The 15,613-nt window shown below is 30.9% G+C and overlaps 1 protein-coding gene across 1 annotated transcript in view; it reads left to right on the plus strand.

Moving 5' to 3' along the window:
- The window catches only part of LOC139520825 (uncharacterized), a 175,480-nt gene that overhangs the window by 102,812 nt on the left and 57,055 nt on the right, over nt 1–15,613 (plus strand). Inside the window, exons 49-61 of the mRNA XM_071313797.1 lie at nt 2,867–3,006; nt 3,642–3,893; nt 4,497–4,602; nt 5,090–5,226; nt 5,640–5,755; nt 5,977–6,050; nt 6,696–6,898; nt 7,389–7,418; nt 7,690–7,792; nt 12,945–13,084; nt 13,671–13,830; nt 14,480–14,640; nt 15,101–15,245. Coding sequence (XP_071169898.1) covers nt 2,867–3,006; nt 3,642–3,893; nt 4,497–4,602; nt 5,090–5,226; nt 5,640–5,755; nt 5,977–6,050; nt 6,696–6,898; nt 7,389–7,418; nt 7,690–7,792; nt 12,945–13,084; nt 13,671–13,830; nt 14,480–14,640; nt 15,101–15,245 — 1,767 coding nt within the window. The remainder of the gene's footprint in view (nt 1–2,866; nt 3,007–3,641; nt 3,894–4,496; nt 4,603–5,089; nt 5,227–5,639; nt 5,756–5,976; nt 6,051–6,695; nt 6,899–7,388; nt 7,419–7,689; nt 7,793–12,944; nt 13,085–13,670; nt 13,831–14,479; nt 14,641–15,100; nt 15,246–15,613) is intronic.

The following is a 15,613-nucleotide window of genomic DNA, read 5'->3' on the forward strand; positions in this document are numbered from 1 at the left end:
CATTCCGTTTTGGTGTTTCATACCGACTTTTATGGTTTGAATAAGCTTAAGACCCTTCAAACATTAATGTGATAGGTATATTAAAGACTGTTTTACAAAAGGATGGAACTGTTTTGCTTTCAAAGTCGTACTATAGTGATATCTGTTATGTACGGATTTCCACTCTCACCGGTTAATTTCTTTTTTTACACGTGCTTTTGAAACTTCCTGTTTAAACATCGCAAGTTTAAAAATTATTTTTTGAGTGAATTTAACTTATTTTAACAATCATGAAGCGTTCCAGAATCATTTTCAAGCAGTTTCTTCTTCTCTTTGATGATGGAAAATAGGTTTTTCTCAAGAAAATACCGCAAACGATCGCAGAGGAATTGAAACGTACAAGTCAAGTCGGCACCTGGTTAAATTGGCATCTAGTCAAATCGGCACCTATTTGACGTCAATTCGGCATCCAATAATATTTGTTAATATATTTTCTATTCAATTAATTAATAACTGTTACCAAGTACATAGTGAATATGTTGTTGTGTATTTAGGTAAACAACGAAACCAAAGTGAAATTATGTTGTTGTGTATAAAGGTAAACAACGAAGCCCTTACCCAAGCTGTTGTTTTAACAATTAGACAATTATTTAAAAAAAATGGAAAACTATGAGTCCCTTTCAATAAATCAAACTTTCATGCCAAATAATAAGCAAATTTAAGGTGTTTTTTTTCATTAAAGTTTAAAAAGCATTAAACAAACAATCCTGTAAAATGCTCAACTGGTTTAAATAATGCATAAAAATATCCAATATCTCATGTATTAGTCCAAATAATTATGACGTCTGGCAAGGCTATTTTATTATTTTTCTGTGACGTCTTCCTACGAAGTTCATAGGAAGGCTTTCTTAGGAAGGCGTCCCAGAAAAAAATTAACATAGCCTTGCGGTCATAGAAAGGTGTCCCAGAATAAAATTAAAAAAGCCTTGCCAGACGTAATATTTATTTTGACTACTCATATATATATCATTAAAAATACACCAAAAATGTCATTTAGTTGAGAACAAGAATGTGTCCTCAGTACACGAATGCCCCACTCGCACTATCATTTTCTATGTTCAGTGGACCGTGAAATTGGGGTAAAATCTCTAATTTGGCATTAAAATTAGAAAGATCATATCATAGGGAACATGTGTACCAAGTTTGAAGTCGATTGGACTTCAACTTCATCAAAAACTACCTCGACCAAAAACTTTAACCTGAAGCGGGACAGACGGATGAACGAACGAACGGACGAACGAACGAACGAACGGACGCACAGACCAGAAAACATAATGCCCCTCTACTATCGTAGGTGGGGCATAAAAATAAATATATACAAAATGTACAATGAACACCCAAATATGTGAAAGTTAGTATTTAACTCTTTTTGCTTAAATACTGAAAAAAATTCTGGATACCCCTTACTTATTTTTACTCTTTTTGCTTAAAATACTGTTAAAATATATATTTAACATGGGTGACGAATTGACTATATCAGGTGTCGATTTAACCAGGTGCTGATTTGTCCAGGTGCCAATTTAACCAGGTGCTGGTATGACTAGAATTCTTTGACAAATGTTTGAAATTACCTGAGTTTCATTAGACCTTTGATAACAGTAACAAAAAGATTATTTACTTAATATTTTGTGGTATCAGGTCTGTTCGCGCCCAATACACTTTCGCACCTTGCAGGTTCGCACCTCGCACGTTCGCACCAAAGGTCCGTTCGCACTCTACTCATTCGCGCTCAATTTTAATTCAAATTCAAGTTGAATAATTGGAAAATCATGATTGTTGTTTTAAATTGCTTTGGTGTAAATACTGAATGTATTTATAGCTTGGTATGAGTAAAACATTGAAGATTTTAAAGGAAAAACACAAAAGATAATTGTTTTTAACAGCTTGGTCCCTTTGATCTGAAACAACGAAACAATAAAATATAGGAACCAAAATATAGCAATCCACTATTATAACCAAAACATGATAATATCTATTCAACACACAGAAAAAAACATAGTCAGAATCTAACTTCATTTTGAAAGAAGTCAATGAAACAAAGTTATAGCAATACACTAACCAAAACATGATTAAGAGTTATTCAACACAAAATAAAACGTTGACAAAATACCACTTTAATTAGAAAGGATTATTATTATTTTTAACAATACGCTATCCAAAACATGATTAAGATTTATTCAACACAAATAAAAATGCTGTCTCACTTTATTTTGAGACAATGACAACAATTATACTTATAAGAAAACACTTGCTTACAGAGTTATTAAACACAAAACCAATTAAGATTGGGTGCGAACATTTAGGGTGTGAAAGTGAAAGGGGGCGAACATGAGTGGGCGCGAACGGACCCGGATTCAGACTATGTACCAGTGAGAAATATACAAGCCTTTCTACGGTATTTATTTGTACAATTCAGGTAGTCTTGACCTATTCATTTGTCTTAAAAAAACAGCCAGTTGTCACCTTCACTTCACTTCACACACACACATATATACGAATATCAATTATATGCTTACGAGACATGTTGCATTGTTAAACTAATTTCGGTATGTGAAAATCAAGACTTGCATAAAAACTATCCCAATATTAGAGACAGTGGCGTCATTTTTCTTCAGAGCTTTCAGCTCTTTGATTACATGTAAAATTTTGGTAAAAAACGTTTGATGTACAATTGGTTTTGGTAAGTAATTTCCATTACATATACTTCTCTTGGAATATCAGTGAATAACAGTTTTTCAAAAGTAAATAAAACCAAACATTTACCTCATCCAAAGGTAGTGATTGTATAACATTTACCTCCATGGAAAGGACACTATTTATTTTTCAGAAATGTAACCGATTATTTTGACTGTTTGGGTGGATTTTTACCACAATGTGACAGAACAGACATGGTAAAGAAGATTGTAGAATTACCTTTGTTTAAAGCTGTTGTACCTGACCATTTTGAAGCTCTTCATTGCTATGGAGGTACACATTCAAATAATACGCCTACTAACTTATTTTGTTTCGTGGATGAAATAATGTTGATAATAAGTTGGATTTTCTTAATAAATATTTATATCTGTTTGAGATTATTTACTTTAAATTCTGAATTAATGTATTAATTTATTATCTTTTACTGTTTCTTTTTTTGAATTTTGGTGAGCAATAATAGCTTACAGGACATCTTGTGTATTCAGGAAGAGAAGTTGGTCCTGAGCAGATATGTTTGTACCTTTAAATGTTTTACACGAAGAAACATTCTAATTTTTACCTGAAAGTTTTATATTTATGCCCCACCTAAGATAGTGAAGGTTAATTATGTTTTCTGGTCTGTCCGTCCGTCTGTCCTGCTTCAGGTTAAAGTTTTCGGTCAAGGTAGTTTATGATGAAGTTAAAGTCCAATCAACTTGAAACTTATTACAAATGTTCCCTAGGATATTATCTTTCTAACTTTAATGCCAAATTAGAGTTTTCATCCCAATTTCATGGTCCACTGAAATTAGAAAATGATAGTGCAAGTGGGGCATCCGTGTACTAGGGACACATTCTTGTTCTACTCACTCTTCATATGAGCTAATATTAAAAAAAGTAATTAATTATAATTTTTTTTCTCCCTACAGGTGGAGGAGATGTATGTTTGAATTATACAAACTACATGTATGTCCAGGACGAAGAAGACTGTACAATAGCCATTGGTCAAGACGGACAACAAGATCCTTTTGGACTATTATGTAAAAAATACAATGTTTATTTAAGTTGTGTGACAACAAATATAAAGGAAAGTCATCAGTGTGAAAAGTTTTCTCTACATACCTGGTTGCCTGGATACGTAGATAAACGCTACAATATTTCTGGTGCTGACAGGTGTAATGGTAAGTTCTATTAATAGGCATGCTAAGAAAGTCGTTAGTACAGATACTAACACCGGTACCAATACCCTTATAAGGAAATAATGGAAACTTAATAAATGTACACTATTCTGAATGAATTTTAATTGGAAAATGATTTAAGCTTGTCTAAAAACAATTTCTGACACTTATTGCTTATTTAACATACACTAGTTATAGTTCTGTCCTGAGATTTACCTAGTTTCATTATGACACATTCTTTGCATTTCCATTTTCATTAAAAAAATACAACGTTTTAAGATAAATTTCCCATGAAACATCATGCATTTTTTTTTTATTTCATAGTAATTTTGAAAACTGAAATATAATGTTATCAAACTCAGTTTCTGGTTAGTTACATATTTTTACTATTCTCAAATAACTTTGATTATTTAAAATTTAAGATGATAATTTGTAGTTTATGAGAATGTAATTTTTAACGTTTATTTAAGGAGAAGGATTTGAAAATGTGACTACACAATTGTTTTCCAATCCTTGCGTCATATTTACTCCATGCCTGTATGAATTTGCTTTTGAATGAATATTGTTTATATAATGTTAATTTTGTTTGACCTTCATTTATTCCAGTGACCAATACAAACTATTGTAATGATATATACACCCTAGAACTGATGATAAACACTACAAAATGTGGATATTATCTAGACATAATGGCTTCATATCCTAGTTGTCTGTAAGTATGGCACTCAGATGAATTGTTTCATGTTGATCATATCAGGGTCTTTTATAGCTTACTTTGCAGTATTGGTTTAGTTCATTGACAATTGTAGGCCCTACAGGCACTTATAGTTATTAACTTTTTCATCATTTGGTCTCTCATGGAAAGTTGTTGTATTGCCAATCATACCACATTTTGTTAATTTTATATTACCAACTGCACTCCATATTTATTTTATCAAAAATAAGTCATGTATAGAACGGTCATTTTAGCTAAAATATTTCAATTCCAACAAGTTATTGACATGAAAGTGACGGTACTGAACTTAATGTATCAACCTGTTCATTTGTCAATGAAATTAGCATAATTTGAAAAGCTTGGTTGTTTTGCTACATTTGCCATTTCAGGAACAAATTAACTCCTTCTTTAAATGGCTTGAATTGTTAAATGGGTAAAACACTTGATACAGTGGTAGAATCTATATTTAATTGCTTTTATACAGAAATGCCAGGATGTTTTTGGAATGCATGGGAGGACTTTTCCCTGGTTGTGATGAATATATTTTTGCACAGACCATGGTCAACTCAATTATCAAAAACAGAATTCCACAGACTTTTAATCCAATGTCATGTTTCGGAGGTAATTATTAATAAATGTGCAATTTTAAGGAAAAACCTACTATATCATAACATGAAGGAACACTTTTAATTGGACAACTTTTGTCGTCAGTTTCACTGTTGACATTCAGTTTTATTTGTGACTTATACATTGAACTAGTGGTTATCAGAAAAAAAGTTTTATTTTGAATATATTTTCAGTATTGCCATAGAAATTTATATTAAGTGTTACATCCAGTATGATATGTAATCCCAAATTTACTGTTGAAGTTCTTCTCATTACAAGATTGTTATTCCTTTAATTAATGAATCAAGGTTCCATGTACCCATTTTTGGCGCCAAAATAGTGAATAATATATACATATATTTTGGGGATTGGTTAAGAGTCTATATTGCTATCATCATAAATTAACAAAAACCTTTTTATCTCAATAGTGAGTGGTCCATCTAAGTTTGTGGCTGAAGTGAAGATAAATGCCACTTGGGATGAGGATCTAAGGTCTGCAGAGACTAGTAAATACAGACAATTAAAATCAACAATTGAACAACAGGTATTGACTACACTTATTACCTATATTTTTTGCACTTGCAGGATGTAATACTGTCATTATTTGTGTTGGTAGGAGTTATTCTTTGGAACCGATTTGGGCAACAGGTTAGGATATTTATAATGTTACATTTTTACCAAGCTTTTAAGTTTGTAAAGCCTACAATTAAAAATATAGCGTTTAAATGCATAGATTATAAAACTGTTTTTAAAAAATATTTTCAGGCATGGATGATGTTCTCCAACAAAGTTCTGGTCTTAAAAGACAACATAGAAACCATAGATGTTCTTAGTTTCAAGTAAGTAATTGATCAACGAAATGTAATTATTAAGTTTATTTAAGGGAAAGAGAAATTTAATCAAGTATTTGATATTTTCAGAAAGTGTATGTTTTTAACATATTTTAGTATAAAACTGACTTTCTGAAGGTTTCCATATTTCATTTGTAAAAGCTGACACACAAACTTATATATCCAGAAAAAAATCTGTGAACATTTCCTTATTTTATCTGTTAAACCTATAACACAAACTTATAGATCAAGTACAAAACTTTGTGAAGGTTTCCATATTTTATCTGTAACACCTGACACACAAACTTATAGATCAAGTGGTCATCCATATGACCAGCACAATAAAGTCAATACTAACTAAAGTGGCATTAAACACCAACAATCAATTAATCAATTATTTTTGTTTTAGATTTTTAAGGTTTGAATTGTAACATCACAATTAAAGGTTGCTTACATCCCTTTCAATTGGTGAATAGTTGTATCATTGGCAATCATACTATATCTCCTTATATTTTATAAAGTTCTTACTGGGATATCAAACATCACTACAATTGATCTGTCCTGTTCTGAAAATAAACATTAATATTATTAAGGCATAGTTGTAACTTTGAATGCCCAAATTTCTGATGTTATAAATTTACATCTTGTTTTCAGACCTGGCAGTATTATAGTTGAATTTGCTGTCATCATAAAAATGAATTCAGACTTTTATAAAACTCTGCAACTGGAGGACTTCAGACAAGAACTTCTGAGAGCGATAAATGAATTGAAGATGAATCCCCCAACAGCACCAAACTATTTTACATCTGTTGATGATGACAGCATCAATATTACAGGCAGCAATGATGGTAACCAAGGTAATAAAGATGTCTCAAAATTCTTCCTTGAAGTCAGTGTAGATTATAGTAATATTCACAAGTAACTAATTAAATGTGAATAAAATATAAAAGAAATTTTGGATGGAAAATATTTATTAGTACAATGTATTGAAAAAAGAAAGTGACAAGTGATAGTTTATAAATTAATATCTAACATTTATTGTAAATAGAATGACTAGTAAATAAGATGTATCTAACAAGTGTTTCTTCTAAAGTAGAAAAAAATATGTCAATTTCCCTCAATATTATACCAATTTTGAAAAAAAAAGTTGTTAATGCTGTGCCTCTATAGCACTCTCATTTTTAAAACAAATTATGTCAAGGTGCCTCGATCTATAGCATACACATTAGGAAAAAAATATTTTAAGTACTCTGTAGCACTCTCATTATGAAATATAATGTAACCATGACTAATAGCATTCTCTTTATGAAAGTATAATATTCCACTTTTTCTGTTTCTTTTCATAAGAAGTATCAACACCCTCTACCACAACACTTGGTAAGTATTATAATATAATTGTAAAAAAAACAAGAAATTCATAAAATGTCTATTTTAAATAGTATTACCCCTTTTTAATTAATAAATATTCATCACCCTTGCATCCTCTACAATTCTTTCAATGGATTTTCAGAGCCAAATGACATTTATCATTTATTATATTAATGGAGATTGAATCCATACTTATATACCTTTGCCAAGTTTGAATCCAATTCTATGAATCCATGCTAAATACTGTAACTAAGACTAAATATGTATTTATATATTTCAGCACCTGATTGCAATAGTATGACTTACATATCAAGTATTATAGATAGTCAATGTGAGTCATCAAAGTCCCGACTTAGAATGGTCAACAAAGATAGAAAGTGCAGGTAATAAATTATAGAAATGTCTGGGATTGTCAATTAAATTTTTTTTGTTACTGGTCTCAAATAAAATAAGCTGGTGAACTATTTGCAAACATTATATATTCTGATTTAATGTCTGATTGGATAGTATGTAATAATGTGTCAAAGTTTAATTAAGATGTTTTTCAAAAAATTGTCAGAAGTGATGAATAACCCTGACAAATTGTAGCCTTCATTGAACAACCCTACCCTCCTTGTACCTAAATGATCAGGAGTTAACTCACTTTAAAGTATGAAGTCACTTAGCGTCAAAATAAACAAAAACAAATATGATGGACATTTTGTTAAGCTGGTTATCCTACTCCCCCCTTTTAAAATTCTACCTGATGGAGAAAACTAGAATACATATTGCCCCAATTTCTATTATATACTATTACCTTACATTGTATGTGTATGGTTGATAAAATGTTTTGTTTTTTTGTTCAGCATGTGTTATATGTTTTTAAAAATTAATCGCAGAAAGTCAGGGGGGAAAAGCTACTACTTAAGCATTACAACTTTGGTGTATGAAAGCCTTAATGCAAAGGTAATTTAGTTGTATATTCATTCTGTTCTTTCATCATGGACATCTTTAAACTAAGAATGAATGCAACACTTGCAAATTATGGTAAAATTCTTGTAAGTTATTTAAATATTCAAACATTTCATTATTTCCTTGAGTAGAAAACCGAAGCATGACTTGTGATATGTTCCAATAATATTGTACACAAGTGATAAAAGGCAACATTTTTGAAGTCAAATTTTTCTTGAAGTGATTGACAATAGGCAGCAATAGCTGCATCTATTTGCCCACTTGTGTAATAGCAGAAAGCAAGCAAATTGTAAGCTCTATGACGTTCTACACCCCCATTACAGTCTTCAATAAATCTAGAAAGTTTATTGAGAATATTGTTTTGTTCCATTATTTTTCCACCTTTCTTTCTTGTCATTTCAAACATTAAGTAAAATGCATATACCACTGGATGATAACCGCAAACATGCCACTCTTTTGTACATTGTTGCAGAAAAAGTTCATACTTGATAGGCTTTGGAACAAAATTTACGATGTCATTTGGAAAGATCATATCGTAACAGTTAGAAACTTCTAGATTATCTTTATAATAATCAAAGTAAAGAATTTCAGTTTTGTAAAATTGTAACACGTGTATAATATCTGTGGAGCAATATCCAGTATATACAAAAGGTTTAGTATGTTGCATGATGGAAGATAGTATTGATAATGCCGTATCAATTTTGTCATTTAAAAGTAAAAAAGACACTAGATACAGTTTTCCTGAAAATTCATCCAATTCCATTCCCCTTTTGAATGCTGAATTGGCTTTATGGAAAAGGATATCTTTTTCTTCTGGAGTTTTCTCATCAAAACTGTCTTCATTAAACATCAATCCTAATTGTATAAAACCAAACATTTTTGCAGTATTTAGCATATATGGGAAAATTTTGTTATAGCGGTTCTTTTCTAAATCCATATCTTCTATAAAAGCTGTAAGCTTTTTAAAGTTTTTTGGTGTGTATATCATTTCTAAACACACTTTCAAACTGTCTTCAAAGGTCTTCAATTTTAATTTTTTTGAGCATTGCGTTATGCACAAGTTCAGTGAACTCGTTAAATCACGTAGAAAATTTCTTTTTGATCCTTTATAATATTGAAACATGTAATTACTAGGAATTGGCATAATATGTTTGCATTCCATAACAGTAACAAATATATCTTTCAAAATATTGTCTATTTCATCTGCAATCTGTTGTCGTGTTTGTATTTCTAATTTACCAGCGAGCAGATTTCTATCACGAAAAATATAATGTGGAAGAACACAGTTTAATATTTGATCTTTATACCGTTCAAAACAGATTTCAACACAATGGAGCAAATTTTCCTTTGTAAATATTTTAACACCATACTCCTCAGATATCCAAAAAAGTAACATTTTTATTTGATATCCACTTATTTCATTTGGAGAGAAAGGTTTGAGTTTAATTTTGAAAATACCTTTCATTAAAACGTAACATTGAAACTGGAAATCACTAAAATTCCAGATTAGCTCCCTTTCTGCTTCAGAAAAGGCAAAGCGCCACTGCATTGATGAAATGTCAGATTTGGGGTCACCAACTGGCATTACATGGACTTTCAGTGCAGCGATTTTTTTTATAATTTCTTGTGATGGCCAGCCCATTAAACGGGGTCTGTATATCCACTCTGTAGCAGCAACAGGCCAGGAAAAGCATTCTATTCCTTGCGTCATATCATGTTCTACTTTTCCAGAAATTCCTTTTATATTGTATACTAAGCATGTAGTACATGGTCCATTAGAATTAAAGCTGACGCATCGAATTCCATAGCGAGATGTAAAAAATTTGATGTAAATGTTTTGGATGTTCTTATAAAGTTCTTCACTTGACAAAAAAAATCTATTTCCTTCTTCCTTTATCATTGTTTGAAGTTTTGGCCTGAAAGCACATTTTTGATTTAATTTCTTTACTAGAAGTCTTGTATAACCAGGTAAACAATTCTCAAGTGCCATGGTAAAGATGTGCATTTTTGAATTTAATAAAACACTTTTACAATTACTATTAACAGCTATGATTTTCGGAATGACATGCATGTGATCTTTATCACTGCCTTGTAAATCTGATCCCTCTGACACTGAACTACCACATTTTATCACAGTTGACCCAAATAGGTCTTTTGTTATCTTCTCAGATAGTAAGCACTCAGACCTTATCACAGCAACATATTCCATGTAAAACCCTTGCCATTTAAGTATGTCTGAAACTAATTCAGACAACTGTCTTTTCTCATCAACATCTTCTTCACTGTCCATTTTAAAACCGGAAGTTGTCACTATAGAGATATAAATATACGTTTTCAATTAGAATCATGAGAGTATATTGATTTTTTTAGCTGAAGTTAGATCTAGGCATTTAAAAATATTTTACTGTATCATTGAACTTTAAAAAACCTTTTGAAATATCATTTATTGATTTTATTTAGAGGACAAACTGTTAAAACTAGATTTAAATGGAACTCATAATTTATTAAACTATTTAACAAAGGAACTGGCACGCTCTAAATCTTGAAGTTATCAATAAATTAATATGAGGGAATATTTCAATGACTAATCATGCCAAATATACAAATTATATCAATAGGTTTTTCAGCAATAGGCATATGTCTAGTCAAGCTCTTAATTGTCCACAGACTAAAAATCGTGTGAATAATTTAAACAGAAACTATTTAAGCTCTGACATTAACCTCAAATCTGCCAAAAAACTTAACATATGATATAAACTCTGATATTATTTATAAGGGTCAATCCTTTAAACATGCACATGAGCAAATGGCAAGGTTAAACTAATACACAATTTTGTTTAGGGGCTAGCTTATGCATGCCTCTGGGTGCAGGATTTCTTGCTGTGTTGAAGACCCATTGGTGGCCTAAGGCTGTTTCCTGCTTTTAATGGTTGGGTTGTTCTCTCTTTGACACATTTCCTATTTTCATGCTCAATCTTACATTTCATATCTAAACACCCCTCCTTTTTCCATCTCAATCAGTGGACCTAAGAAATGGTTAACAAAGGAATATTCGTAAATATCAGTACAGGATTAGCATTTATATTTGACATAATATTATTAAAGATGACAAAAACAGATAGAAACAAAGCAATGATTAATAATAATAGGCAATACTGTAGATTCATTAATTTTCGTGGGTACCAATTTTCTCGGTTTGTGGAAAACTATCATTTTAGTGGATATTTGAATTTGTGGTTTTGACAAAATCTGCATACTTTCCTTCAGAAAATTTGTAATTCTTGAACTATTAAAGGAGTAAGTTCGGTAAGTGCCATATTTGGCCATTATAAAGTTCATGGTTACAAGACAATTATAGTTTTAAGTTGCCTTAAAGACATGTGAGAAAGTTAAGCAGAGCCGTTTTTGTCAAAGTTTAATTCTAACACGTTGATTTTTACATCCCAAAAAGGTCAAGATAAGGGATTTTGGTGAAAGGAGTAGGTCCGGTAAGGACCCATTTTGGCCTCAAATTTCAGTTTCATCTGACGAAAGATTTTGACCACTTTTTAAACACTTAAGTGTCTATTTCACTTGATTCAATTAGTTTTTGTGAAAGATTTTAACTAATTTAGTCATTAAAATAGACCCGATTAAAGCTCAAATATGAAAAATCTCTCAAATATGCCAAAAAACGTCACTTTTCTGATGGTTTTTGTCAAAAATGAAACTGGCCGCATCCGTGTTCATCCACAACCTTTATATATGTTATGTTTTATCATAAAATACAACTTACATTTCAATATTAAGGATGAACATGAATGCGGCCACTTTCGTTTTACACGGAAACCGTCTAAAATTTAACTAAAATGATAGAATTTTGAAGATTTCAGTAATTTAGCATGACTTAATGGTGCTACAACCCGATATATGTGCATTGTATTGTCAAAAAACAGCCCATATTTATGTAGCAGAAGCATTCAACTGTCCAATAAATTACTAAAAGTTTACATTTTAACAATTTTGTAAAACTGTTATATTTTGGGGCCAAAAAGGGGTCTTACCGGACCTACTCCTTTGACAAAATCAGCTGGATTTCAACCAAATAAAGGACCAGGAAACATAGAGAGCAGGCGTCGACAAGCTTAATATATAAATAAGACATGTTAAATGTCTTCACAAACATTATTTTAAAAAATCTTTGTTGTCGATGTATGCGCTCTATGTTTCTTGTCAAATAATCTTTGGAAATTTACCTGTTTTCATTGATTTTTTCGTGAAAAATCAATATGAGAACAACTTGTGACGTCATAATGAAACACAGAAACATAAAATTTTCAACAGAATGGCTTATATCCTATCTAGTCAATGCATTAGCTATAACTTATCGTGATATTGGTCAATAAATCCGAAATTTGAAATTTACGCTATAAAAGGGGGCCATTTTAGGACCTTATCGAACATACTCCTTTGTGGTTCCCCAGTACCCAAAGGTTGACAGATAGCCTGAATGATTGTGTGAATACTTAACAATTCTATCTTTTTTAATGGCTTTATTTTCAGTGTTCTATTAGACATTGTTTACTGTATACTGTTTTTTTTCAGTGTTCTTTTAGACATGATTGGATGTGCACTGTTCCATACACATATCTGCAACAAGGAACAAATAGTTTCAACAATGTCCATGGACTCTTGGTCTATGATAGGACAAAATGTATCAGTGTTTGATCCAATCTCATGTTTTGGTTTGTATATTTGTTTATTCATATACTGTTTTTGAAATCAAGTTATACTATTGTAAACATTTGTTATGCACTTTGTTAAATCCCTTTTGTTTGTGTCCATCTATTGCATTTTGTATACAAATGCTTGATATAGAAAATGGATTTAATGTGAAAATCTTTAATATTTTATGAACAGTAATTACATATATAACATGTACCCATATAGAACAGAAAATAAAGGATTGATAAAAAAAAAAGCAAGTGAGACAGTTTCAGTTATATTGAGCTATTCTGTATGCACAACAACTATCTTCAATACACGGATGAAATAAACAAATTGAACTTTAGATTTATAATATCTGAAATCAAAATCAAAATAAAATTTTGTGTCTTATTTGATATTTTTTTTTATTTAGGTTAATTTTACTCTGCTTATCCTAAAGGCTTTGCCCTTTCATAATACCTTTTACAATACCAATTGCTGAAAGGATATGTACCAAAATCGTAGTTTATATTCAAAGCAGTTTAGCCAATAGCGAGTGAAATGTTGTTAAAAATCATTGGAAATAAGAACAGTACTTTGAAGGTTTTTTCTACTTTGTTATAGGTCCAGGAAATGAAGTTGTATTGCCGACCATTGTTCCACTGAACGTGACCATGATGCCCTGTGTTAATCCTGATGTAGTTCACTACATTCTAAACTATGACTGTTATTACTATGGGTTACAGAAACAAATGCAGGGAGATGATAAACTTGACAGTTGCAGGTAGGGTTAAATAATAAACCAAAGGATTTCTCAAATCAAGTTATAAACAGAACTGTGTTAACCAAACCTTGTTTGGACTTAAGATTTTAGTAAGGGGTGTGTTTGGTTTATAAATCGAAAATTTGTCCTTGAAAAAACCCATCTTTAGCTGTACTGGTCAGGAGTTATTCTGGCTCCTTGTTGCCTTTAGCTACATAATATGGCATATTTAGCTTGAAAATCATGTTTCCTCTATTTTATTTTTGTAATTGTGTATTTGGTAATGTTTAAAATGATGAGACTTCTATTTCAAATAATAGATGTTCTACATATTCACTACATATAATTTAATGTAATTGCAATTTCTTTCTTGTTTGTTTTCTTTTCATGCATCACAATTTCAGATACCTATATGTTTTACATAATTATTTAAAATGACTTAATGGGCATGGTAAATTATAAGGCCACCATGGCAACCAGTAAGACTACTTGTTTACAAAATGAATATGGTCAGAATATTTCCATCTTAATAAGTTGATGAGTCTAACATGGACTCATCACATTATCTTACAAGTGCCTACTTAAAAGTTAACAATAATTCCCTTATTTTTACAATACATTTTTGGACATATCTTATTTTTAGATTATATTTACTTTTTGTTTTTTTTAGAATGTATTGGTACTCTTCTGCTTGTCTGTATGGAACTTTACAGACAAACAAAGATAAACTAGGACAATGTTCTTTAGAAGAAGTAAATGGTGTTCTAACTAAATATGAAGATGAATTGTTTAAAGTTTCCCCAGATAATGTCACTATGTCAGAATGTCTTGGTGAGTGTTATATATTAGATTTCATTCGTCATCATTAAAGCATTAATTAGCTATAATTTTTTGTATATCTGCAGAGTAATGGATGGACATTTTAATATAATGATAATATTTATAACATGATAACAGGATTTTTTTTTAATATTTCTTGTTGAACATGCAACACCTATACATTTTGTGCTCCTTGACATCATACTATAACAAATGAAAATTAGAAATCAATTTTGAAATGTTAACATATGCTATTTATCTATTTTAATGCCCCATTTCTGGGCATTATGTTTTTCAGTCTGTGCATCAGCTTATTTGTTAGTCCATCTATTGTTCATCCTGGTTCAGGTTAAATGTTTGTATAAATTCCAATGCCAAATTATAGTTTGAACCCAAATTCACACTGAACATAGAAAATGATAATGTGAGTGAAGCATCTTTGTATTATGGACACATTCTTGTTCTTTTTCAGGTTTATACAAGTCAGCAGATAAGTGTACCAGAGCAATGTATAGTGACGATGTGTTCACAATAGTCCAGACTTGTTATGGAACTGCTGTGGCAAACAGAATGACTGCTGCATATGGTATAATGGATACATCTGATTACCCATGTCTGTAAGTGTACAACAAAAACATTTACATATAACCTTGGTCATCACACCCCAAGGTCAAACAGCTGTTAATTAATTGCCTTGCACCTTGTCAGTTCTGGTTGAATTCTACATTAGAATTTTTATATACTTTAAGGAAGAAATAAGTTAACTTATATGTAACCTATGTAAACTTTGCATTCAACATGTGGTGTCAGGTGTGATTTGTCATAATATAATTATATATTTAGTGCATTTAAGTTTTCTTAGTTATAATACAAAGAATAAAAGACTGACTTATTTCATATTGTTTTATACCTTCTTGTTCACATGTTTGATATTTGACCTGGATGATGTTAGTATGAAAATTATCCAATGTACATATTCTATATT

Source organism: Mytilus edulis, chromosome 4, assembly GCF_963676685.1.
Source record: "Mytilus edulis chromosome 4, xbMytEdul2.2, whole genome shotgun sequence".
Taxonomy (NCBI): domain Eukaryota; kingdom Metazoa; phylum Mollusca; class Bivalvia; order Mytilida; family Mytilidae; genus Mytilus; species Mytilus edulis.